The sequence below is a fragment of the Sinocyclocheilus anshuiensis genome, unplaced genomic scaffold, assembly GCF_001515605.1.
Source record: "Sinocyclocheilus anshuiensis isolate Anshui unplaced genomic scaffold, SAMN03320099.WGS_v1.1 scaffold393, whole genome shotgun sequence".
NCBI classification, from domain to species: domain Eukaryota; kingdom Metazoa; phylum Chordata; class Actinopteri; order Cypriniformes; family Cyprinidae; genus Sinocyclocheilus; species Sinocyclocheilus anshuiensis.
In genome coordinates, this window is record NW_015536501.1 from 1370199 (window position 1) to 1397667 (window position 27469).

Genomic DNA, 27469 nt, shown 5'->3' on the forward strand with positions numbered 1-27469 from the left:
TACGAAGCTACGAGAATACTTTTTGTGCGCAAAAGAAAGAAAAAAAAACGACTTTATTCAACAATTCGTCTCCTCCGCATCACCCTGTAGTGCCATTTTGGAGAATATCCGCTGGACGTAAACAACGTATGCTGTTCTGTGTCAGCTGCGTCAGATAATGCTCTATAAACATTCTAGTCTAGTTTAATCTATTCAGATATTTGGGAAAAAGAATGCAAATGCAGCTGAATAGTTTCAAATGACTTTGGACTTGTAGTCTTAAATCTACAAATGAACATTAAAACTTTTGTTGTCACTGTTCAAAAACAAATATCATTATATGAGGCCTAATGTGCAACAATACGTTTATAAATATATTTATATATTAAATTATATAATAAAGTTAAATTTTTTTTCATTTAGGTTTGCAAACCTCACTCATTTTTGTGCAATATATACTAATATGCATATAATCTAATTTGAATATGCTTCACAATCAAATGGACAATCAATACAGCATGTAAAACTGTAATGTAATGTTCCTGTGGCTCAGTGGTAGAGCATTGTGTTAGCAGCGCAAAGGTCGTGGGTTCAATTCCCAGGGAACACGCATACTGATAAAAAATGTATAGCCTGAATGCACTGTAAGTCGCTTTGGATAAAAGCGTCTGCTAAATGCATACATTTATTTATTTAAATTTAAAATTTTAAACCAGAGAACAGCTCTTTGATCAGGTGATTCAGCCAGTATTGACTAGTAGTGATCGATCGTTGCATTCGATTTCAAACAGTTCATCAAACGCCCCCTTAACCCTGAGTGTCAGATACTGATTAAGAGACAAGACAAGTAAAAGCTGATTTATCACACATCTAATTTATCCTTCCCAAACCATCAAGAAACTTTGATGTCCCAACATCTCAGTATGAAGGCAGCAATAATGACAGTGAGTGAATGCAGAAGCCCAACAGTCCACAGCGCATCATTTTAGTACAAATGCAAATGAGCTTCACGAGCAGTTTGCCCTTTCTGTCATTACCAGAGCCTCGTGCACACAGAGTCTGGTCGGTAATATGCCACCAAACGAATTCTAATGCTTACACAAAGAGATGTGTGTCGACTTATCCGCATGTGGAATGTCACCGATCGCAGGTAGAGAAATTAATGAAGAGAGAAGGAATATCAGAGGAACAAAGGAGCATGAGCAGGGCTATGTGGTGAGGATAATAACTACGGATACTGACGCAAACAGCAGCGAAGATGAAAGGAGTCGGGTGGGTGGAAAAGTGGGGGGCAATTAATACTCCAGAGGTCTAGAAACTTTGGTAAAGTCATGGTGATGGGAATGACGGGGGGAGAAGCGCAGTGAAAATACCCCCTAGCAGGGCTGCAGAATGAACTCAATACAAAACTCATCGTCTCCCTGCAAAACACTGAACAGAGAAGCTCACAGAATGTTAATCATCAAATACACAGGCCTGTTTTCTTTATTTATAAAACATACAGGCCTAACAAATCTTTTAAATATTATTACAAATATTTGATTGGATGAGCAACATATCTATATCTATCTATCTATCTATCTATCTATACATATATAGGCCTATGTGTGTGTGTGTGTGTGTATACACACACACACTATGTATGCATACATTAGTATACATTGAACAAAAATTGCGATTTGAACAAACCTAATTTAAGGAATTAAACTTTAACAAGTTGATCATTATTTAAATTAATTCAAATTAGTGGTCGACCGATATTGGTTTTTCCGATCTTGGAAAGCAGGGAGGCCGATGGCTGATATAAAGCCGATATAATTTTATTTATTTTAATTAATATTTAAGAAATTTTAAATCATTTGAAAATGGATAAAAAAATAAATGTGTAAAATAAAAGTACATTTAATTGTAAATTTAAAGTATTTTTCACAAATAAATAAATATTTAATAACAATATAATGAAAAAGGAAGTAAACCCTGTAACCAACAGGGCACTCAGTAATCTGGGAAATTTGTGTGCATTGGGATTTGGGAATCATATTTTTTCAAATAAAGCCAAGGTAACACTCATTTTACATACGGTGAAAATGACATGAATATGACATTGGGCAAAAGCATGAAGCGCAGCATAATTTGAAACCATGAGTTTAAAGTTTGTCGATCGCGTGTCTCCAGTGAAGCTGAACTCTCCTCCTGTCAGCATTCAATTCGCACAGACCGACCATCACGCAGAGCACACACGATCATGCAGGATATAAATGCACACTTCACAAGATCTCACAGCTGGATTTGACTAAGTTTGCAAGATTTTTTAAATTAAATGTTCACTAGTCATTCAAAGATTCGTTTAAATGATATAAATGCGTATTTGCTGAATGCTGACGGAAAATGAGAAAGTATTATGTTTGCCTTTCTATTACTAATAATATAAAAGCAATCGTTGTAATACTTTTTTGTATACATTAATTCCTTTGATTAACCGTTAACCTGATTATTAGACAGAACTGTTAACTACGACAGCGAACAAGAGGGAGAATGTGAACACTGTGTGCGCAGGCGCTGCCGTTCTCTGCGCCATCAAAATAAAAGTCTCGAACGCATCGGCCAAACAGAAAAACTTATCGGCCAATGCTGATATTTGAAAAACTAATTAAAATATTAATTATGCCCACCATTATAAAATTATGCAGCACGGTTTTATTTTTTTCTCTCTTTTTGTGGCTAACAACAACAATAATAATATATTATATAAATTAAATATAAAATAAAAATGTAAAATATATCTTTTTTTAAAAATTGAAAAAATCATATATTTATTTAGGGCTGCACAATATATGAAAATAAAATAACAGTAAATGCTGCTCCAGGATGCTGAAATACCATATCATGAGCTACACATGTGTAATTAATGCCTTGCTTCACTTTGAAACCTAAAGCCTATATTTATTTGACAACAAACCACCAAAATAAAAGATAGAAGAATAAAAGTGTAACTTTTGAAAAATGAAGAAATTAAGATTTAAATAGTAGGACTGTCATTGTAGAGTTGTAATATATAATAATTTGAATTAAATACTCTTTATTTTATACTACAACAGTATTATTACAATATCACATTTTTATTGAATAATAATAAATGTTATTATTATTATTATTATTATTGAATGAGTCAAAACTAGTGGGAATCTGAAAACTCAAATGGAAAGAAATTTAAAATCTGTTCACTTTATTGTTACTGAAAGATTCTTATAAAGTGTATACGTGTGAACACCCAAGTTTTGCCCAAACTGTTCAGCCTTAAAAGAACGAGTCACAAAATCTTCCCATTGTGTGAGAAAAAAAATATACATCACTGAGTAAGAAAAAGGTCTTGTAATGTATTCCCAAAGTTGGGAAGTGGGCAAACAATCCAACATAGCATATTGATGAGCAATGCCTAGCCACTTCCTGATGCAACTCAAGACATTATTATTATTATTATTATTATTATTATTGAATTAGTCAAAACTAGTGGGAATCTGAAAACTCAAATGGAAAGAAATTTAAAATCTGTTCACTTTATTGTTACTGAACGATTCTTATAAAGTGTATACGTGTGAACACCCAAGTTTTGCCCAAACTGTTCAGCCTTAAAAGAACGAGTCACAAAATCTTCCCATTGTGTGAGAAAAAAAATATACATCACTGAGTAAGAAAAAGGTCTTGTAATGTATTCCCAAAGTTGGGAAGTGGGCAAACAATCCAACATAGCATATTGATGAGCAATGCCTAGCCACTTCCTGATGCAACTCAAGACAAACACACCAAACAGAGAGAAACATGATTTCTATTGGTCATTCCTTCAGCGGAGCGTTGGGAGTGGGAGGTGGGGTGTAGAGGACTATTAATGTTTCATAACGGTGGGGAGGTCCAGATTAGGACAGGAGATGAAAGGAGTGTTTGGGTGAACGGAGTAATGAGAGAAATGAGGAAAACATCGGTGACCTCTCTGCTCTGAAACGATCGGCAGCCAAACAAAGACGGCTGAGTTTCTCCATCAGGTCACTCGAGGATGAAGGCAGGTGTGCGACAATCTTCCACAAACACATCATGTACATTTCTCATGAGGAATCCTTCTTTATAGGTGCTGTGGGTAATATTTTTGATGTTAAAGGGGTGGTTGACTGTTTTTTTCTAGGCTTGATTGTGTTTATAGGGTGCAGTCTAACGTGTTAATGCTTTATTTTTAAAAAACACTTTATTTTTCACATGATTTACCTTTATTCTACACCGCTCTGTCTTCTCCTATAAACATGCTGATGATTTCCAGTTTTTATGAAGCCCCTCCCTCAGAAATACGCAATGGGCTCAGATTGGTTAGCTGGCCCAGTGTGCCGTGATTGGCTAAACAGTCTCTAGTGCGTGTCTAATGCGTGTCATGCCCCTCACCTCAGAATGCGCTTCGGTTGTATTGTAAACAATGGCGTTGTCAATATTGCTTATCAATTTGAGCCTGATTGAGACCCAGAGAATATTAGTGAGGAGGATCGTGCAGAACACACGGCACTTAATGGTATGGTTTTTGTTTTCTGTTGTCTCATACTTTTAGATACGCTCTTATTTGTAAATGCTACTGCTTATGTTAGCTTTTTATATACTGTTTTATCCTGGTTAAAACTTTAATACAGCATGGCAACTGTATGCGTGTCCATGTTTAACGCTTCTCATAGCTATGTGAAAAATATGTCTGTCTACACACAAAGTGTATAATTGGAACAGTTCATTGTTAGAGCTGAGTTGATGATCTGAATGAGAGAGAGAGAGAGAGAGAAAGAGAGATGCAGAGCAGAGCAGGGGGACGCAAGGAACAGGATTAAGAACTGCTGCTTTAGAACACTGATTTTGAAACTTGTGAATCCATTAGAATCGTTAGAAGACAGAATCGCAATTCATATATGAATATATTTTTTCATGCACCCCTAGTTTTGACGGCATGGCAACAACTCTTCCTCTTCTCCAAAGCAGCGCAGCATGGCCCCGCCCCCTTTGTTACATGTTTCCGGGGTGGGGTTTATCAGGGTTTGTGACGTCACAAACCCAGGAAGTAACTTCTTGTAGTCCCTACGAGCCGTTTTTAGGCATTAAACTACCATAATTTTAAAAGACGATATCTCCTTTTGCATTGAACTTTCAGTGTTGTAACTTTGCAGACATTGTTTATGCTCAAATAGCAACATTGCACACTAACGTTAAAAAAGTGAAATCGCAATTAACCACCCCTTTAAACACTATCTGTATCTTAATGTATAGAGATGACTTAAAGTAAGGCATTCGTAGGTGGAGTGTACACACTGTGGCACTTCCACATTGCCCTGTTTGAAATGCCCAACGCCTCAGCGCTCAACCAATAGATTGAAATTAACTATTTGTCCAAACAATGGTGCATAAAACAGACCATTTGGTGCAATATTGGTGATTGGACATTTAGCAATTTAGCAACATAGCAATGCTGTAGCAACCATCCAAAACACCCTGGCATGATGACAACCACTTTTGTATGAAAACAACCACTCATGTTTTTGTCACAAAAAGTACAAATCAAAAATGTGTCCTTAGGGCTTGAATTTCAGTGCAGGATTGTGGGTATTGCACATAATTTAACTAATTCCAGCTGGATCTGTTTATAATGCGGGAAATTCCTGCAAACATTAATTCATTAAAGCATATAGGTTGAATGAGTGCATTAATCCACACAGATTATCAGATCAAATCAGAATTTTAAAAACTTTGCGAAACTGTAATTTCAACATTTCATGATTCAGTGCTACTGCATCTTCCCTTTTCAAGAGAACTGTTTGCTCACACCCAAAGCACGCACACAGAGACGCTTGTCCAGCAGCTCACAAGTACTGAATTTAGTTGTTTTTTACTGTTAATGGTGCTTAAACGGTCAAATACACACAAAATAATGTCAAAATAACACAGTCGGTTAATAAAAATGCATGTGTATCAGTATATTGGATCTGTGAGTTCGGTTTGAAGATTTGAATTTATTCGGTCTTTTCACTTATTCGGCCGAACATCGAAAGAGCTTTTGCTATTTTCGGCCGAGTAATTTTGGTTACTTCAAACATTTGTTACTTAAAACAAAATAAACGTTAGCTAAATAAAAATAAAATATAAAAAAATTCTTTAAGCTAGCTGCCAGTGCCAAGGCAACATTTCTCTCTCTTTTTTGTTTTTGTTTTGTTTAAAAAGTACTAAAATAGCTAAAACTAAATAAAATGTACAAAAGTTAGCTAATAGGTCAAACAGACATATAAAACAACAACAAAACTGGGGCTGCACGATTAATCGCATGCGATTTTAAATATCGCATGCGATTAATCGTGCAGCCCTATACAAAACCTAATAAAACTAATTTAAAAAAAATTACAAAACATCAAAAGGACAAACTATAAAAATAATATAAAAATAAAATTCAAAGTACTAACAAAAACTTTAATAGTATATCAATGATACTAAAATAACACTTTCTTGTTACATCATTACCAACTGGCAACAAGTGACATTTTGCACATTTGTAATGAAATATATAATGCGGTAATGAAAGCGGTTTGCGTAGCTTCTCAGTGAACTACGGCTCTGTGTAGTAAATGCTGCTCCATCTGAAAGCACGTGAAAATACCACATTTATTACATGTATTTACTCCAAACTCACTTCATGTTTGAAATAAATCCTTCTGTGAGATGATGTGGCTTCTTTTACAAAGAATAAGGCACGCAACATATTTTATAAACAGTTATAAAGGCTACGTCGATTAGCATTGCATTATATACTTTGTTATAATGAAAATTATAAGACAAACTCAGATAAACCATATATTGTTGTTGTCGTGTGTTTATTAGTCACGTCGAATCAATGAAAGCAGTTAAATCTTCTGTTTATTCAGCTACCACTATAGGGATTTCCTGGATTTCCTCTGCGGGCGTATTTGGAGTTTCTGCGCGAGAGTGCTCTCTGGCCTTCGGATGGAGATTTACTACTGATCACAGAACCGTGCTTCACTAGTCTCAGCCTCAGACGTCACGCCCATGGACCGTTGGCTAAACGTCTGATGCATATGGCACACAAAAGTGGAAACACTTCAGGAGTTTCGAAGTCGTCGTCGGATTGGTTGAATTATACAGGATTTCCGGTAGATGTGTGTGTTGTGTTCTTTAACGTTCCGCCTGGAAACAAAGATGCAGTGACGCCAAACCCCCTCACGAAAGAAGAAAGCTGTCCTGTTTACAACTGTGACTACGAGCGCTTATCAGGATCAACTAAACGCTGGATTTTCAATAGTATGTGAAATATTTAAAGTTTGCGGCATAGAATCTTTAAAATACGTCTGAGAGTTTTACACACCGGTCTGTTATTGTGGTGACATTTCCACGCCCCGAAACGTGATGATGAACGAAACGAACTGTGATTGGTTGTTTGACATGTCGGTCAAACGGCCTCATGAGCGGGCCTTGGCCAATGAAAGCTGCCATGGATTCTAGACCTTCAGCCGTCAGTCTGAAGGTCTGGCTACACGAGACTAGTGCTTCACTGACAAGATGTGCATGACAATCGCAGCTTTTGCCTAATCGCGATTGCGATTTCATTTCGATTTATCGTGCGGTCCTAACTCTACTGATTCCTTATAAATTCACACCAGAAGTTCACACCAGAAATAAGTTTCAGTCCTTTACTAAAATGTGTCTCCAAATCTACTATGAGACTCCAAAAAGAGTGGAGTCAAACAAGATGTTTTATTAATTTGGTTCATTCACAAACAAGATGGCTCATTCAGTGCCGCTCTGAATCATATTCATTCAGTAGGTTCAAATAATGAAATGCTCAAAGCATTCACACACTGCAAAAATCATCAAACACATCAAGTATGATTCAGTGTATGGAAGTCAACAAGAATGTTTCATTCACTTAAAAGCTATGTTCGAAAACACACTCTGACTCGATCATGTATGGACCACTTACATCGTACACAAGTTTGCATCCATTCTTGGGCAACAGATCCAGCCAGGCAACCCGGTTTACAGGTAGCACCCGTCAAGCTTTGTTATGAACAGATAATAGATTGTGCCCTGGAGACGGAAATAAGGAAATAAATCGCCGTTGCTTGGCAATAGTGTCCCTGTTTGGTAAAATATTAAACAAGTTAATCACATCAGCGCCAAAATAAGTTGTGAGACTGTGTTAGGAGTTCAGGGACTGTAGCAGCGCTGTGTTTAGGGAGCGTGAGACGTCTGGAAGAATTTGGCTGGGTCACACCTGCGCAGAGGAGGCAAAGCTTATGCCAATTTGCAACTGCCCTCCCTGAAAATATTCCTGGTCTGCCATTATCTTCTGCAGCCAGACTCTGCCAGCCTCCCCGAGGGAGCGGGGCAAGGGGCCATCACTGCCTGAAAGCCTGCTGACGTGGATCTCAGAGGGCCTCTCGCCTGGGCAGAGAGGAGCAGAGAAGAGACAGAACGTTCTGAGGACGCCACTGACATACAGGCAAAAACAAACAGTTTCATCAGCATGTCCCCCGAGGCAGGATCCAGGGAAGTGTCTGCCGCAACCACAACCAACAGGATGCTTTTGAAAGCGAGAGCATATGTATCTGCTGCTTCAAAGTGGCATTCTTTAAATTCAAGTGGTGCTTCATTATGAATTGACATCTAGCAACCTGGAGAGATGCTGGAACGGCTAGTCAAACCGCTCGCTTATAAAGTTCCTAACGTATGCACTTTTGCGCGCACTGAATTAAAAACTATAGCAGATCCATTCATAAAGTGAAGCACTAAAAAAACAAGTGAAAGATCATTCACATCAAGACTGATGCAACAAATCGATTTGACAATGAAGCTGATTAAATCTGGCTCAAAAGAAAAGTTTGGCACAATAATGATTTTTTTTTTTTTTCAAATTTGACTTGCCCTGCCAACATTTCCAACACAATTTTTCAAATTAATTATATAATTATAATTTTACATTTATATTTTCTCATTTAAAAAATGTATGATTTTTACTCAATTTAACATTTACTTATTTCATATTTTACATTATTTAATTTACCTAATATTTATTTTAATTACATAAAAATTATTTTAAAACAAATATTTATAATGCATGTTTAAAATTGTTGTTATTATTCTATTATATAAATATACATTTATAAATACATACACTTCAGTTAAAAAGTATGATTTTATTTTTTTTAAAGAAATTTAGCAAGAACGCACTTTGCACACTGACAATAAAGATATTTATAATGTTAGAAAAGACTTCTAACAAATGTTTTTCCTTTCAACTTTCTACTCAGAAAATCCTTATTTTTTAATAACAAATGTTTCTTGATCAGTAAAAAATCCTTTTTTTATATAATAAATATAAAAAATAAATATAAAAATAAATATAAAGTTTTTGATCAGTAAATCAACAAATCAGAATGATTTCTGAAGGATCATGTTACACTGAAGACTAAAGTAATGATGCTGAAAAGTCAGCTTTGCATCACAGAAATAATTTACATTTTAAAACAATCAACAAAAAACAGTTATTGTAATAATATTTCACAAAATAATTTTTTACTGTATTTTTGATCAAATAAATGCATCCTTTCCTTGGTGAACATAAGACTCTTCTTTTAAAAGTCTTACCAACCCCAAACTTCTGAACGGTACTGTACATAATTTTTTTTTTAACATCAAGATTTTCTTGATTTTACAGGTGTTATTATTACAGTAAACTCCAAGACAGCCATAAATCGATAAAACTTTTGCTAAAAAAGGCAAAACATAACTGTGCCTATAGACAACATACTATGTGATGTCCCGTGACCCCTCATGTGTCTCTTTGATGAAGAACTACATGCTCAGGACTTGCCATCTGGCTTATTCTGAAAGTTACAGTTCATAAACATAACAGGAAGTTGATCAGATGGACAACACAGACAAAATGACTTAAAACCATTGATCTTTTCCTACGATGAATGGGCTAGGAAAACCATCAAGTTTGGTTCAAAAACCAAGAGGTGGTTTCCTTAATCATGCCTGTATGAGAAGAGGTCAAAACAATAACTCTTCTTGATGAGATAAAAGGAAACGTCCTAATGATTTTGTTTGTTAAAATAAGACAGGAAGAGCAGAAGTTTTAGGCATCCTGTTTTAAATAGTGCAGAAAGGCAGTCCAAACTTGACCAAATGAGATACGCTTTGAGCTTTAACATTTAGGGAAGTAAGACTGACAATGCCATTACATTTGATGATAAGGAAAAGTCTTGTACTACAGCAGAGAAATGACCTTTCACATAGTACAGCACGAGCAGAGGTCAACCACGGACAACTTTCAAACTCGTGGTCAGATTTTTTGCAGAACAATTGAGAGGCTCATGGGGCAAAACATGACTGTATCAATTTTCAAGAAACAAAATGACAGCTTGGCAATTAGGGTATGGGTATCTACACATATTTTCTGAATCAATTAAATTCCAATTCACAGGCTCTGAATTTGATATGATCCAACTGCTATTTATTTAACAGACACACTTGAGAGCGTTTTAAAGATTCATTAAAAGGACCAGCTCACAAGAGTCATTTGTTAATGAATCAGACTAAACTAGTGACAGCAGATGGTTTTAGCTTCACAAAATTGAACCAGTTCATATGAGTCATTTGTTCATGAATCAGACTACATAATAGTTCTGTAGTATATTTTTGATTGATTAAACAACTACTGGCTCATAAGAGTTATTTGTTTGTAAATCAGACTATACAGGTGCATCTCAATAAATTAGAATGTCGTGGAAAAGTTCATTTATTACAGTATTTTATGTGATTCATTAAAAAGAACTGGCTCATAAGAGTCATCTGTTTGTGAATCGGACTACACTGTTTGTACCATATGGTTTAGTTTCCCTGAAAAGAACCACTTCATAAGAGTGATTCTTTCATGAATCAAACTACAAAATGGTTCCACAGTATGTTTTTGATTCATTTAAAAACTGGCTCAGAAGAGTCATTTGTTAATGAATCAGACTAAACTGGTGTCAGCAGATGTTTTAGGGTGTATTCACACCAGGAAAGTCCGCTAGTTCACTTGCTTTGGTCCGGACCAAATACAATGTTGATTTATTTTTGTTTGGTTTGCTTTCACACTGCCCTTTTTGCAAGTGAACCAGAAATTGTAAACAAAACCACACTTATGCTAAGGTCATCTATTCATTGGTTCATCCATTCCACCGTACAAGAGTTTGTTTGGAACCGGACCAAGAACACCTCTTCAGCTTAGTATGGTTGTTTGGTCAGCACCTGAGTGCGATTGCTGTATTCACACCTGCCCATAAGATCCGCACCAAGGGTGAAACGAACTTGAGTTTGATTCAATCGAACCAAACAAGACAGGTGTAAACACACCCTAAGCTTCACAAAAAAGAACCAGTTCATTTAAGAGTCATTTGTTCATGAATCAGACTAAATAATTGTTCCGCAGTATGCTTTTGATTGATTTAACTACTGGCTCAGAAGAGTTATTTGTTTGTAAATCAGACTAAACAGGTGATGTAGTATTTTTTTGTGATTCATTAAAAAAAGAACTGGCTCATAAGAGTCATCTGTTTGTGAATCGAACTATACTGGTTGCATTTCAATACTGCATGCTGCGTTAAAATTTTACTTGCCTTGCGAACATTTCCAACATAATTTAAAATAAATTCATAATTTTACATGTGCATTTTCTAATTTTAATTATATTATATTTAGATGCATTATTTAATGTTTATTTTAAATATTATAACAATTTTAAAATGACTTTATGGTAAAACATTTAAGAATGATCTATTACTCTAAATTTATAAATATATAAATATATTTTTTCCCATCAAATTAGGTTTTCTTTTCAAAGAAAATCTGTAAAAATAGCTTTCAAATTTACAGCTATTATAATTATACACAAAAATTCAGCCATACATCCAGTAGTGTATAAAGCTAAAAGCTTTAAGTTTGGCGAACCCAAAACCAGCCTAATTTTACAGGGGATTATTAAAACTGATTGGACGTTCAAGAAAGTAGAAGTAGTCGTGCACATCCCTAGGCACAAAGGACACTCGGGCTGAACCTACGCAAAAAAACACTCCTTTGCACACTTCTGTGACAGCAGGTCAGTTCAATAGCCTGTCTCCATGATGAAAAGATAACATGTCACAGCCTAGTACCTCCACCATGCAATATTCTCCCATAATGAACACTCCCAAACACGCAGAGACAGGGAGGAGAAAACAAAGTTCCCCAACAGTATCTGAGGTGCTTTCTCTCTCCTCTCGTCACGCATGCTTAACCTTGTGCCGCTGCGTGGACCACACTGTTTGCATATTAATGCGTGGAGATATTAGAGAGGTCTGCTCTCCTGAGAATCAGCAGAGGAGAGAGAGAGAGAGAGAGACGCAAAACCAAAGACAGATACACAAACACTAACATACCAGGCTATATACCCACAGCAGGCAGACAAACTGTGGAACCACAAACTGCATTCTGAAACACACCTGGATGTTTCCAGAAGCTTACAGATTGAAAGACTGCAAAGACAAATCCTGCACGTAACATTTGAGTTAGATGGTATATATCTGGCTGCACAATGAATCAAAATAAAACCTAAATATGGCTTAGGACAATTGTGAAATTGCAAAGGATGTGCTTTAAAGGGGTCATATGATGCGATTTAAATTTTTCCTTTCTCTTTGGAGTGTTACAAGCTCTTGGTGCATAAAGAAGATCTGTAAAGTTGCAAAGACTAAAGTCTCAAACCCAAAGAGATATTCTTTATAAAAGTTAAGAGTCAGCCACGCCTACCTAAAACAGCTCATTCTAACACGCCCCCACATATCTACATCACTATGTGGGAAGATTTGCATAACGCCGCCCAAATGTTCACGCAAAGAAAGAAGGCGTAACTTTTATTCTAGCTGTAGTATTTTTGTTGCGGCCGCCGCCATGTCATGAAGGCACTGTGTGATTCGTTGTGAAAGCGAAACTACTTTGTTTGGCCTTCCAAAAGAGGACGATATATATTTTATATATTTAAAGCGAGTTTTTTGGCCAGTGTAGAGTAGGGCTTGTTGTTTGTCATTTCTCTGATCACAAATGCAGACATGGTTTTATGTTTACGCGGCGCGATGCAACTCAACGCGTAAAAAGACAGTATACGTCATTATAATCCATAATTATGTCCCCACTGGATGCAACGAATGCCTCGTTTATAATGGGTTTTCATATTTTTGAATCATCGCTCCGGCCTGACAGGGCATCATCACAGTATGGTAAGGGGCGTAACATTTCCGTCACACGCTTTTGGTATTTGGCCAATCATAACGCACTGGATAGCTGGCCAATCACAGCACACCTCGGTTTTCAGACCGATGAGCTTTGTAAAAATCGACGCGTTTCAGAAAGGCGGGGCATAGAGGAGAAACAATAATGTACAGTATGTGGAAAATAATGTGTTTTTTTAACCACATAAACACATTTCATTACCCAAATACACAAAATAATGTTCTTTTTAGCAGCATCATATGACCCCTTTAATTGAGCAAACACATGCCCTGCGTGTTTCAGAGTAAAGTGCAGCACTATGTCCTTTTACACACAAGCAGCTCATTATCTGGTGTTTTCAGTGTCTCAGAACACCTCGGTTCGCAGTAAATATGGCTCCACACAAACTTATCTCTCTATGTTTTCCAAATTTTAGTCGTTTATAGCATACATTTGGGAATGCAATACGCATGAACCACTTTCATCTTAAATGTAAGAAGTGCTTACAAAACCTCTCTTTGGTGGCCTAAAAAGAGAAACTAAAAAGTCACATAAAAAACAAAAACAAAAAACAATGTTTAGGCCTAAAATCTTAAAATGAATGAGACAGCCATAAATATTAGCATTGTAATTTTAAAGTTGTACTGTAAAGAAAAACTGTTAAACAGAGTCAGTAAATGAATCATCTAATGAAGATGAAAAGGAGCTCCATGCCGTTAGGTGCTGTCAAAATAAAAGTCCTGCTCCCGACACATTGGCCAAACAGAATAACTCATCGGTTGATGCTTATAATTAAAAAATGGCAGATATTGGCTGACTGATTGGCCAATATGTCGTTTGACCACTAGTACAAATTAAACACTCGTTTTTGCATTTGTGGCCATAACAAACCTCAATAGCAGTCATAGACCAAAAATATTCGCTAGTCTAATTAATGTGCCAATATGTGGCCATTTTGAGATTATCAATTCTAAAATATGCAAACAACTTCGTCAACAGGTAATCAGTTTTCAATTCTGTTTTGCAGATTTTTTTGAGTAAAATAAAAAAATCTAATTTGATCTATTTTCATCTAATTTCATGGAATTGAATTGTGAGTAAATCTGCATAATATTAGACAATAGAAAATGTACTGTCTGTGCCATTAGACTGGATTCAGGTAGTTAGCTATAAACATGACTCATTTAAGTCATTGTTTAACTAACTTTAACTTGCCCAGCAGTATTATCTTCCAACTGTTGATTTGCCATCATAGTACCTGACATGGAACAGAAAACCAATCATAAAGGACGACAATTTGCGCTAATGCTCACTATAGTGCCTACTGCATAAATGAAAACGCAACATCCATGTGGTATATTTCAGGACTAAATGTGTTCATTGGCAAGGTTATGTATGTATGTTTATGGTAATTACCAAACTAAAAACGAAGCCTAACTTCCATCAACAATGGAACAGATTCATTCTGTGCTTTGCACACTTTTCAAGCCGTTGGGACATCAGCTTTGAGTTTTTCATTTTTTTCCCTTTCTCATATCACACAAACCATCCTCCTTGACAGTTAACCACTTGTCCACTTTTCTTTCAAGAAAAGAGATAAAAGGTACTGTGATCTTCTCAAAGCAGTCACCTCTTTAAACCTGCCGGTGCTACAACACCATAGTCTAGCGGTTGTCAAATTCAAACAGCTTAAGTGTTAAAACAGAACTGACTGATTCTGCACTTCCTATCAAATAAAACATTATGTCAAAAGCTTCTTTTGTCACTTAACGACATCACACTTTTATCCTTCTGATGCTGAGATTTGCTTTCCAAAAAGACATTCTATCAGATGATTTAACCAGCTTGTGAGATCTCTGAAAACAATTAACTAATAAATACAGTCTGTCTACTAAATATCGGTTTAATCCTTGGGATACAGGTAAAGCTTTTCATTCACACTGAATATGCAATTAAAAATCACATACAGTACGAGTCAAACTTCCATAAGGATTTCATCTTTTCATTCCCACACTTTTAACCAATGCATAAAATGACGGAACATTCATAAAAAAAAGAACACAGACATGCTATTGTGTTCATTCACAATGATCATATAGAGTTCCCACATTTTTTGACCAATAACTGATGTGATTTTAAGCACAAATAACAATTTCTGGGCAATTAAATATTTTAAATCTGAGCATAACTAAATAAATATATATTTCTAACAAAAGATTACAAGATGTCTCAAGATTTTGTTAATATTCGCAAGCTTTCTAGGCCTGGAAATCATCCTGATTCTAGGATTTCTATGGCTGTGGCAGCCCTGTATATTCAAGTTTTACGCTTGGATTTTAGATCAAGATCCTCTAAGTTTTAGTCAAGACTGGCTAAAACGAATGTCATTATAGGAGCCATGGTGCGGCTGTTAGCGCATGTGCTCTGTCATGCTCATATGAGAGACGTGGGTTTGAGTCCATGCGTCACTTTCCCATTCCTTCCTTCTCTTACTATAATTTTCTCTCTATTCTACACTGTCCCTTTAAATAAAAGTTGCAAAACCCCAAAATTTGAAAGAAAACATTGGAAATTAACAAAAAGTTGCACAATGGTGATTATTTTTTAAATCCTGAAGCATTCCCAACACAAGTTAAGAACCACAAAGAGCAGAAAAATTCATTTAGAAGGAGCGAGAAGCTGTAAGAAAATCTCATAACCAGCAAAACTGCTTTCTCAAGCTCAAATCTAATGCTGGAGAGTTTTCATCGAAACCACAAGTCCACACATGTCCCATAAGACATTGGCCTGAATGAAACTGCAATAATTGCTAATTACTTCAAGACAAGACCTCACTGCAGGAAGACAAAACTGTGTGCGTTCAGACTGACAACAAAGGCAGATATGAGAATAATAATGCAGTTTTTGACCACAGGAAATCAATGGGTGAGGTGACACTTTCTGATTGGCTGACACTTGTCAAATAAGCTCCCCATGTCCATAACATCATCTTCTTAGCAGTGATGATACTCCAAAATCCCCACAATTGACAAGATAAATACACTAATACAACATATTTTAAAATACAAAAGTCCTTTTGGAGGCTCCTACCAAACATTCCTCTCAGAAAGGTTGAAGGTGTGCTAGACATCATTCTAGGATACTCTAAAGTCTAAAATCTCCACATTAATGGCCAAACACACTTTAAGTAAGAAATACTTCCAACATATCACTAAATCCACAATAAATTCATTACAACGTTCTTTTGGAAGCTCCTAAATAAAGATTTCCCCTCCAAAAAACCGTTGTAAGTGTACTGGATATCATTTCAACTCTATTTTTCCCTATTTAGTGCGTTCTTTCACTAAGAAGACATTACCAAACAAACATAAAATAATGTAGAATGATATAAAATAGAGAAAAATGCATCTCCTCAGGTCGACGGACTTCTCGTCGTGCCATCACCATCTTGACCGAGATTCGCGCGCAGCCAAACAAGAAGTCTCAGCTCACGGCGCGCGAGAGAGTATGATTGACGCGCGGAAGCGTGTATGATTGACGTTCCCCGCGCGAAAATTTCCATCGCCCGCAGGTCAGTCATACTCGGAACTTTTCATGCTGAAACGTCAATCATACTCTTTCGCGAGTTATACTTCAGTCGCTCGCGCGAACTGGAACTTTTCACGCCAATCATACTCTCCCGCGAGCGCACGGAACACAGCAACAGCGTTCGTTCCGTTAACAACGGATGGCCCGAAATGCAGCTCACCTGGCTGGCCGAAATTGTCTTTTAAACTTGTAAACGGGTACGTACCGTATTTCCCATACACTTTTATTTTAAAGACAAACAAACTTGTGTACTCACCTTATTCCAATACAAAATTGAGATGTAGAAATCCTTGAAATTATCTATACGGCAACTTCGCATGCATAAATAAATAATTACTGATGCAGAAATGTACTCTTTTTATCGACAGTTCACATATAAAGTTTAGTCTTCTTATCTCTTAACTTATGCGGAGTAATGTCGCGTTAATTAGACGCCAGAAATTCTACCAGTGCGTAACTGACAACAACTTTCTTGCATGAACTACAAGCGCTGTCAGAGACAACACAGCATCCGAGGAACAGAGCGTATCCGCCGCTTGTTAAAAGTCTGGCCGCGCGCTGTCTTCATTATAGAGATTTCCCCCCTCTTAAATAAAACTTACTTTTCCCTCGCTTGGCTGTCGGACGGTACGTTGTTACTCTTGCCTTTGGCGTACATGCTTACAGAGAGCTCCGATTGTCACGCACCTGTCAACCCATCACAGCCTCCCCGGACACAACCCCGTCACCATGGTGACTACAGGAGCGATGGCTCTCATTGGACCGAGCGCCGAGGAGGAACGCCCATTTTGTTAGGTAACTCGCGTGAGTGACAGTTACTCGGCCCCGCCCCAACAGAAACACAACCCCTTTCTTATCTCCAGCGCTCTGTCTGTGGAACACGAACACACACACACACACACACACACACACACCGTCTTACCCGGCACTGAGGGGAATTTGAAACCGTACTGAGAGGGATTTTAAACAACTGGCTGTTCCCCTCACAAGCAATCACACCCTCTACTGTCACTGGCCAAATTTAAAGTGAAATTGCAAATGTGGAGCGGATTCTTCAGTTTCTGCTTGTACTGGTGATTGAAGTTAGATTTTTTTGGGGTCGTGCAGAATTACATATCTCTGCATGAAGTACAGAGATAACTAATGGTTTTGCATCGAATTTGTTTTATCTTCTATAAAGTTGATAAATGGCACTGCAGCAGTTTAGACAGAGAAACATACCTAAATGGATAAATGACTGTGTGGTTCAATCCAAAGTCAAATCTTTACTTCTGTGATTATTTTTATATTATGTTATTTTCTGAAAAACATGCTTTTAATGCAAATAATAATTGATTACTTTTATATTTCCAGACAAATGGATTTTACACAATGTTAAACTAAAGTAGAGCCTTAACTACTTTAACCAAATCAACCAAATTCCGGCTAAATACTTTAAAACAATATAAATGTTTGGTTGACATTTCAAATAAAGGATTTAAATGACACAACATTTTGAATCAAATTGTATATTCTGATGTTTAGGAACTGGAATATTGGCTTAATGTCCTTTTTGCAATCTGGCTGCGTTTAAACAAAGCTGACATAATCGGACCATGCATATCAGAATATTTTTGTGCATGTAAACACAGTAAATGTGACAGTAAACACTGAATCAAAATGGACTATTTACTTACCTATTTATATCCTAATGCACTGTCTTCATCATATTATGGATGATGCGTAGATTGCATGATATTGCAAACATAATAAAATGTTTGTCTTCATAAACTGATCAAAACATAGCACACTACTTCTAAAATGGCTTTCCCACCTGTGTCAGGTAGGCCACACATGTGCTGTGTTCGAAATGCCATACTATCATACTACTCTTACTATTTCTGCAGTATCCAGTATGTATGCTGTGCATAGTATGCACATTTTCTGTATGCATGTAATCCCCGGATGACCTACTATATTCGCCAGAATCTGCTAAATATAACTCAAGTACACTGAAATCAGTACAGAAGCTGTTCGGAATGGCATACTACCATACTATATTGCAGTATGCTGTGTGTATACTGTGAATAGTATGTGAATTTTCTGTATGCATGGAATGCCCGGATTACCTGCTACATTGGCTGAAATTTGATGTATGCATCTGAAGACGCTGCATGGGATACTGTTTCCCAGAACGCAACACGCTCCATGTGACGTTTCATCTTCAAACGCTTGAGTGAACTGGAGGTGGGGAATAGTAATTATAAATGTAACACTTGTATTTGTAGGTATATACTATTTACATTAATTCCGCCCACCAATGCCTGGCTGTGATTAACAGCACTGCAAAAGACACTTGCTTTTCCGAAGTAAAACGTGAGCAGTTTGCTTTTGACGCAGTCGACCCGAGTTTGATCCTGGCTTTTGTCAAACTCATGCTTCTCCTTTTCCCATCACATACCAGATCAGAAAGAAAGAAATTTCATTTCAATAAAAATTAAGTAAATATTTGAAAATACGCCTCAATAATACAGTGTTGTGTATGCTTTAGGTAGGTTTTTGTCCCAATAAAGTGGCATTCATCTAATACAATTTATATATACAGTATATGATAATTTACACTCAATATGTTATTGCATACTGTTTTATAATGTACTACAGTATTGAGGTATAAATATCTGCCACCTAACTACTATTTACACTCCTGTTGCTAAAGAAAATGCTGCTATTTTAGTGTAAACAGAATTGATCATTATTTGCACTTAGTGTAACTAGAATATATCGCTTTTTAATATATCGCCACTTAGTGTAACTACCAAAAATATCAATAAAGACAGCTCAGTGTTGATTTAGTTCTGTCCAATATGTAAAGTTAATCAATTATGAAATGAGTTCAATTGGGCAATATAGCATTGTTTACTAGTATGAAGCCTTATTAACAAGCCTTTGTAAAAAGAACAGTTAGCTCATTTGTTTCTAAGGTAACAACCTTGACAGCTGTGCTGAATTAATGTTCAGTGTTTGTCATGTGACAGCACTTAAGCATACTACTCTGAAACATTTATTGCTTATTGTATACTGTTTCACACACTATTCTTTAAAAAAAAATAGGCAGTATGCACTGTGTAATGGGCAGTAAGCAGTAAGCAAGTATGCCATTTCGAACACATCCTGACTGCCTTTATGAATGGTTCACTGAATCATTGATTCACTCAATTAATTTAAAACGTGGATTTATTAATGAAACACCACTGTGTGTTGATCTGAGACGCACAACAGTTCTCCTAGGGCTTTATTTTCATTGGTGAACTTACTGACAATGTGTCTGGTTAACAGAATACGGAAGTCTGTTGCGCATAACCCCTATATATCGCTTTTTAATATATCGCCACTTGGTGTAACTACCAAAAATATCAATAAAGACAGCTCAGTGTTGATTTAGTTCTGTCCAATATGTAAAGTTAATCAATTATGAAATGAGTTCAATTGGGCAATATAGCATTGTTTACTAGTATGAAGCCTTATTAACAAGCCTTTGTAAAAAGAACAGTTAGCTCATTTGTTTCTAAGGTAACAACCTTGACAGCTGTGCTGAATTAATGTTCAGTGTTTGTCATGTGACAGCACTTAAGCATACTACTCTGAAACATTTATTGCTTATTGTATACTGTTTCACACACTATTCTTTAAAAAAAATAGTAGGCAGTATGCACTGTGTACTGGGCAGTAAGCAAGTATGCCATTTCAAACACAGCCATCCTAATAGTTAATGTTAACCAATAGCTAAATAGCTACTCAGCTATTGGCTGATTTCAGAATAACATACTATCATACTAACATATGGCAGAAACAGTAGTATGCTAGTATGCAGGTCAACCATTGTTTAAGCAAACTACATTGGGTCCTGGTAACACTTTCACCACCCAATCAGTTCTCTTCATGCATTTTTTCCCATGTTTCACTCTGAAATACATTAAAATAATGGAAGTAAAATCTACTATTACTTTTCACTATTTTCAACTATTTTATATATTCTGGTCATGTTACTATTTTCTCGACTAGTTGGTTGGTTAGATCATTCCCTATATGCAAGTTTTAAATTAATTGTTTTAATGTATAAAATTCTATAAAATTATATCCTACATATCTTTCAGATGACAAAAAAAATCTGTAAAATATTGGAAATAATACAAGTAGCCCCCTCTTAAGTCCTAGACCATACTTTTTGTTTTTAATATACTGTTAGCTACTAATATTCAACCTGTTATATTTTAAGCTAATAAGGACTCTGGAAGACCTTTAATGGTCCTTGTTTAATTCTCTGCCGTCTTAGGTCTTACTACTAAAAAGTCTTTATAAATACACTATGGATTGAAATGTAGATTCACTGCATCATTAGATGAGGCAATAAATGAGCATTTAAAAATGCAATGGCTACTAAAAATGCGTCACATCTTTAGTTTGGTAGAAAGTGCGTCGTTGTGGCCGCTCATCTTTTCTCTTTTCGGTTGTGTATATTATTTTGGCGAATGTTTTAACTGCTCTCTGTCCTCTAATGTCTGCGCTGTGCTTTTTTTCCCAAAGTGGGCGGCTTGAAACCGCCTGTGCTGAATAACGTTGGCTGTTCCGTTCTCCCCCTCCGCGCTCAGGATCCCGGAAGTAGCCGAGTGAGATCATGGTAAGACAGAGCGATAGAGCAGTTTGCGCTGGTGTGGATGTTCTTTATGACAGCTCCGAGTCATGCAGCAGCAATGTAACATGTCAGACAGTCGGCGTTTTAGAAATTACAACAAAGTCAAAAAACGTGCAATGCAGTTACCACAGCAACGTTGCTGCTGACTTTATAAATATGTGCTCTCGAGTGCTGCACGGTTGAAGCGCCATGTGAGCTGATGCTCAAACTGTTGTTTCGTCCTTTATGTTAAGACGCCATATAACGCTCTTATGTAACGTCAATATCAGTAAAGGGTGTTCCCTGAAAACATGTTAAACTGACTCGTGATCCTTCAGGCTATAAAGTCTCAGGAGGCTGTCGTCATAGCTGAGAGGTCAATACAATGAAATAATTATATTTGGAAGTTTAATGTGATTTGTGTTATTTTTAGATGTTAAAACACTTCCTTTACAAATTTAATAAACAGAGACATCTGCATTATGCTTACTAAAAAGCATGTTTATAAGTAGATCATTCATAGGTTAAATAGTGGAAATACTATCATTAGTGGCTTCAAGTAGGCTTTTCATTGTTTTGTTTGAGTATCCTGACCAGTCCAACATTGACTCAGCCAATGGTGTTGAGTTTGGGGCGGGACTATCTGTTTTTTGACCAATGGCAGCTGGTGCGTCTATGTGAAAACCTGTGTGAATACAGTGCTTTTTCTGAGGGGGCGTTTACGCTACACCATTTTCAACTAAAAAATGTTGTGCGTTTTGGCTGTTAATTTACAAGACAAACACCATTTTGGGGGTCTGAAAACGCAAACTTTTGAAAACAAAGTGGTTTCAAAGTGGAGCTTTTTGATAATAATATTGTTCATCTCTATATAAACTGCAAAAACGCACATTTGTGATAACGGTGACATCATGCGCATACATGTTTGCGTAGTGTTACTTTCCAAAATGACCGCGAACTACTGGCCTGACATGCACTATTTTGACAACATGTTTGTCTGTACACGAAAAACAAAGAAAAAAACTTTTTCATTTTTAGCACATCGTGTACCCTAAAATTGTTCTGAATTTAATGAAATGCCTTCTTTAAAGGGATAGTTCATTCAAAAATGAAAATTCTGCCATCATTTACTCATCCTGTGCAAGTTTCTTTCTTCTATTCAGCCCAAAAAAGATATTTTGACGAATGTTGGTAACCAAACAGTTGATGATAGCCATTAACATCCATAGAAAGTTTTGGGTGAACTATCTCTTTAAATATGAAGGTGTGTAATATAAATACATTCCTGCACATGCTATATTCACCATGTTGAACTATAACAAACTGACAACAACCATAAAAATAATATTTATTCTTTTATTCTTTATTGTCTCTTGAAAATAACATTGGATGCACAATAATGGTTCTTCACAGTTCGTAATATTTACTAAAACCTTAAATTATAGTCAGCATGAATTTTCTTAATCTATGTTCTAAAATGCATGTTACAGATTATATTGTAGACAATTCAACCATATGTTTAAATAAAAAAAATATATATATATATTTTTTTTTTACTATTATTTCGACCTCATAATGTTTAATCGAAATGCCATAAATGGACCCTTCAGTGAAAATGACAGGCTTCTTTCTGGTCATTTTGCAGGACTTCTCCAATCATTTAGTCCATAATATTAATTCTGTTTATTCATCATAATAATTGGAATACACAATCTTTCTGGCAAGTGAAAAAGTTCTGAAAAAAATCTTGAGTTCATAATTGTGAGTTTATCGAGAATGGCTTCAAATGTGGCTTATCCCATCTGAATTACGATTCATAGTATGTACTAACCATCATTTAAAGAATTGTCCTTCCCCAACATGTCAGAATTGGACTACAGCTAGACACACAGACACTGCTAATCCGTTCAAGTGGAGCACATTTTGTCTATTGCGTCATACGCTGTAATTAATCAAGCCATGTTGCATCCATTTAGTTTGGAGTTGTAGATGCTCACTAAACCGGCTGATCAGTGAAGATGTGAATAAATGGGTTTGTTTGATGTTTCTCATTTCTGCTTGTTCATGCAAAGCAGGTGAAAGAGGCACGAGCAGGAAAGGGCCACTTAGCGAATCAACCGTTTCCTCTTGAGTAATTGAAGCCAGAGACGCTGCTGCGATCCAGCGACCTAAAGTTGTGATGGAATTTGTGTTTCGACGATTCCAAATCTGCATGTGGATTTATTAAGAGAATTTAAAGTCAACAATAGAATTTTCCAAGTTTGCTTTCTTAACACAGATTTCTGGTGCAACTGTGCACGATTAATGTCCATGTTATTCCAATAACCATGCCTTCCTGGTCCAATCAACTCCTGTTGGAAAAAATTGCATGTTGTCTTATCCCATATTCTTACCTGGAAATCACATTACAAAGCAAAATGGTTGAGAATGGTGTTTCAAGTTGACTTTGTTGAGTGTTTGTTTTGGAGCATGAAGTTGAAGTGATCTTCAGTTATTAGCTATTGAAATGTGCTTAATCTTACCCTCAGATGGCAGGTGAGAGAAACCCTGCGTCGTGTTACCTGGATGAAAGGACCTTCCGGCTTTGCTGTCAGCGCTTTCTCCAACACTCTGAGACCATCCAGGATGGCTGGAGCTGGGAGCAGATCAAGGTGAAGTGAATTTTTGAGTAACTCCACAAAGTCTGGGCCTACTTGTTCTCCTTAGAGGATCAGAATGAAAGAAAAAAGTGTGAATCTCACAAAACATGTCAAGAAATTTTTTTTCTTTTGAAGATGAAGAAAATTAAGCCTATTTTTAACTTATTTGGCGTTTTGACATTAATGACGATGATATTCTCTCCCAATGTTCTCACTACTTTTTAGGTTCTCACTGCTGTAATGTTTAAAATAACTGTAATACAACTGTAATATTGTAATACAACTTACAATTACCAGATGCTTGTGTCCAAAGTTAACTCTGAGGAACATAAAAAAGACTTTGTTTAAATGAGTAGTTCATCCAAAAATAAAATAAAAAAATGCTGAAAATTTACTCACCCTCAGGTCATCCAAGATGTAGATGAGTTTGTTTCTTCATCAGAACAGATTTGGAGAAATTTAGCAGTACATCACTTGCTCACCAATGGATCCTCTGCAGTGAATGGGTACCGTCAGAATGAGAGTCCAAACAGCTGATAAAAACATCACAATAATCCACAAGACATCCACACCACTCCAGTCCATCAATTGATGTCTTGTAAAGTTAAAAGCTGAGTGCTTATAAGAAACAAATCCACCATGAAGGTGTTTTAACTTTAAACTGTCGCTTCTGGCCAAAATGTGAGCCCATAATAATAGATAATAACACTTCCTCCAGTGAAAAAGTCCATCCTCTTTTATCATCAAAATCTACTGACATATTTGTTTAGAACTATTCTGAACTGATTTCTCCTATAATCAGTGCTTGAGCTGTGTATATTTCTCTCCTGATTCAGATGAGATGACTTTTTTACTGGAGAAAGCAATATTATGGATAGAAGGCTCATATTTTAGTCCGGAAGCAATGGTTTGAAGTTAAAAACATGTTAGTGGTGGATTTGTTTCTTACAAACATGCAGCTTTCCATTTCCCAAGACATTAATTGATGGACTGGGGTGGTGTGGATTACTTGTGGATTATTGTGATGTTTTTATCAGCTGTTTGGCTCCACCCAATCACTGCAGAGGATCCATTGGTGAGCAAGTGTGATGTAATAATATATTTCACCAAATTGAAACAAACTTGTCTACATATTGGATGACCTGAGGGTGAATACATTTTCTGCAAATTTGCATTTTTGTGTGAACTATTTCTATAACCAAAATATAATGTAGGCCTATATAATTTTTAAAAATAGCTTTTTTTATTGTTTTATAGGTAAAATGTGAATGACATATTCTTGACAGGTTTTGTACTTTGTTCTAGGGCACTGATGAAGGCTTCATGAAGAAGACTGTTCTCATCCCTGTAAAGCCAAGCGTTTTGCACAAACAACATGAGTGTTCCATGCAGGATGAAAACATGGCGACAGATGATATCCAGGTAAGACGAGTATCACTTTTACTATTTACTCATACTTATGGTTAGTGATTTGAGCACTAAGTATTAACCTTTGACGATCAAGTCATCCCACAGCACTTCATTTTACCCATTTTGGTCATAAAAGCATATTGTCTCTGAACCAGGTAGAATGAGCCAGTCCATTTATAAACCCTAACTAAATGGGCCACCAAAAATGAAGATTGACCTAAGTGTTTCCCCACATACTGGATCAATTACCTGAAGGAAACACTTTAACTAAATCCCGCACTTTATAACCGTGCTGGGTTTAGTTTTGGAAAAACTAGCTAATGTTGGCATACGATTTTATGTGACTATTGAGATGTTTATGCTCTTTTGTCCATCAGGGTGTTGCACACTCAATCGTTTAGCTTTGTCTGCACACTATATGCATTCTCCATTTGGGGAAAAAATGGTGGTGTGACACATATTTAAACTTTAAAGAGTATGTACGCTTGATTTTTTTTTAAAACAATCTTTGAAGGTAGTATCAGCAAAATATTTTGATTCGTATACCGGTTTAAATGATCTCCTCCAAAATGGGGGTTGTGCCTTGTGGCTGATTTTTCTTTACCTCCACTCTCAGCCCATTTCATTAGTAAGCCCTTCCGGCTGATTGCATATGACTCAACTTCTTGCATATTTACATTCAGCTCACACAGACTAGGGAAGTCTCGACACCTTCTCCTTTCATGAAGGAGATTATGCCATATTTCAGTGCTATTGGAGAAAGCAATTTTTGTTTTTATTAAGTAACTGATTATATTGCAATCCATCTGGTATTCTGTGGTTAAGGCTAGTCCATTACAATATTTAAGGATATTAACTACATATCTTTATCTATGTACTGTATTTACTCTAGTTTATATATATATATATGTATACCTACGTATCTCATCTGCAAAACTAGCCAACTCTCTTGATCTTGGTCTATACAAGATTATATTATATTATATTATATTATATTAATCTTGGAAGTGTCTGTTGTATATTTTCTGTGCAACAAAACAATTTTACTGTAAAATGTCCCAGTTTATTATAATAATGAGAATTTAGAAAGGAAAATGTGCTTAAATCTCAAGCAAAAAAAAAAAAAATTGTAATTGTTGTAATGCAAAAAATACAAAATATATATAATTTATGAATTATTTATTCATTATGGTAGTATCAGTTGTATATTTTAAATACAAAAAAAAATTACTTGACAGTGAAATGTCCCAATTCATTATGGTAATGAAAATTTAGAAGGGAAAATGTGCATAAATCTCAAGCAAAAAATATTATTGTAACGCAAAAATAAATAGTGTACAGTAGTATATTATATAAATTGTAACGTTAATTCATCAAGGCAGTATTTGTTGTATATTTCAAGTAGAAAAAAACAGCTTAAAATGTGCCTAAATCTCAAGCAAAAAATCCTAATGTGAAAAAAATAGGCTTTGTGTTTATGTAACTCGTTATGCAAATGCCTTATTTTTTCATCGTTTTGCTTTTGAGTTGAAATGTGAGCATATTTTTGTGCAATTTATCAATTGCAGATGAATTACTAATAGACCAAAAGGCCAGTATTGTCTGCAGTGATGCCAACTCAACATCAGCATCTCCTTTGTTCACTCTTGCGTGCAGTCGTGCCACGGCGCACGTCACCTGACATGCCCTGCATAAAAGAACATTTAGAAAACTTGACCTTGGTAAAGACTGTTCGCCAGCAAGCAGCAGCTTGCAGGCTACAAGAAAGCCTCTTTTTTCCCCCCATTGTTGAGGAAAGGAAGAAAAAAAATCCAAAAAGATCTGTGGAAGATTAGAGAAGCCAGGACTGCTTTTTTCTTTTTTGTGGCATCCTGTTTTGAGTGCT

General features: G+C 36.2%; 2 protein-coding genes across 4 annotated transcripts in view; one reads left to right on the forward strand and one right to left on the reverse strand.

The window, feature by feature from the left end:
* The window catches only part of ssbp2b (single stranded DNA binding protein 2b), an 80048-nt gene extending 62440 nt beyond the window's left edge, over positions 1-17608 (reverse strand). Inside the window, exon 1 of the mRNA XM_016487357.1 lies at positions 17487-17608. Within this exon, the coding sequence (XP_016342843.1) occupies positions 17487-17542 (56 nt within the window). The 5' untranslated portion in view covers positions 17543-17608. The remainder of the gene's footprint in view (positions 1-17486) is intronic.
* The window catches only part of LOC107689373 (ubiquitin-like-conjugating enzyme ATG10), a 29441-nt gene continuing 18774 nt past the window's right edge, over positions 16803-27469 (forward strand). The window contains exons 1-4 of one of the 3 annotated variants that reach the window (XM_016487348.1): positions 16877-17081; positions 21448-21541; positions 24064-24186; positions 25480-25596. In XM_016487348.1, the coding sequence (XP_016342834.1) occupies positions 21539-21541; positions 24064-24186; positions 25480-25596 (243 nt within the window). In that variant the 5' untranslated portion in view covers positions 16877-17081; positions 21448-21538. The other 2 variants (XM_016487336.1, XM_016487344.1) reach the window with 2 other exon arrangements.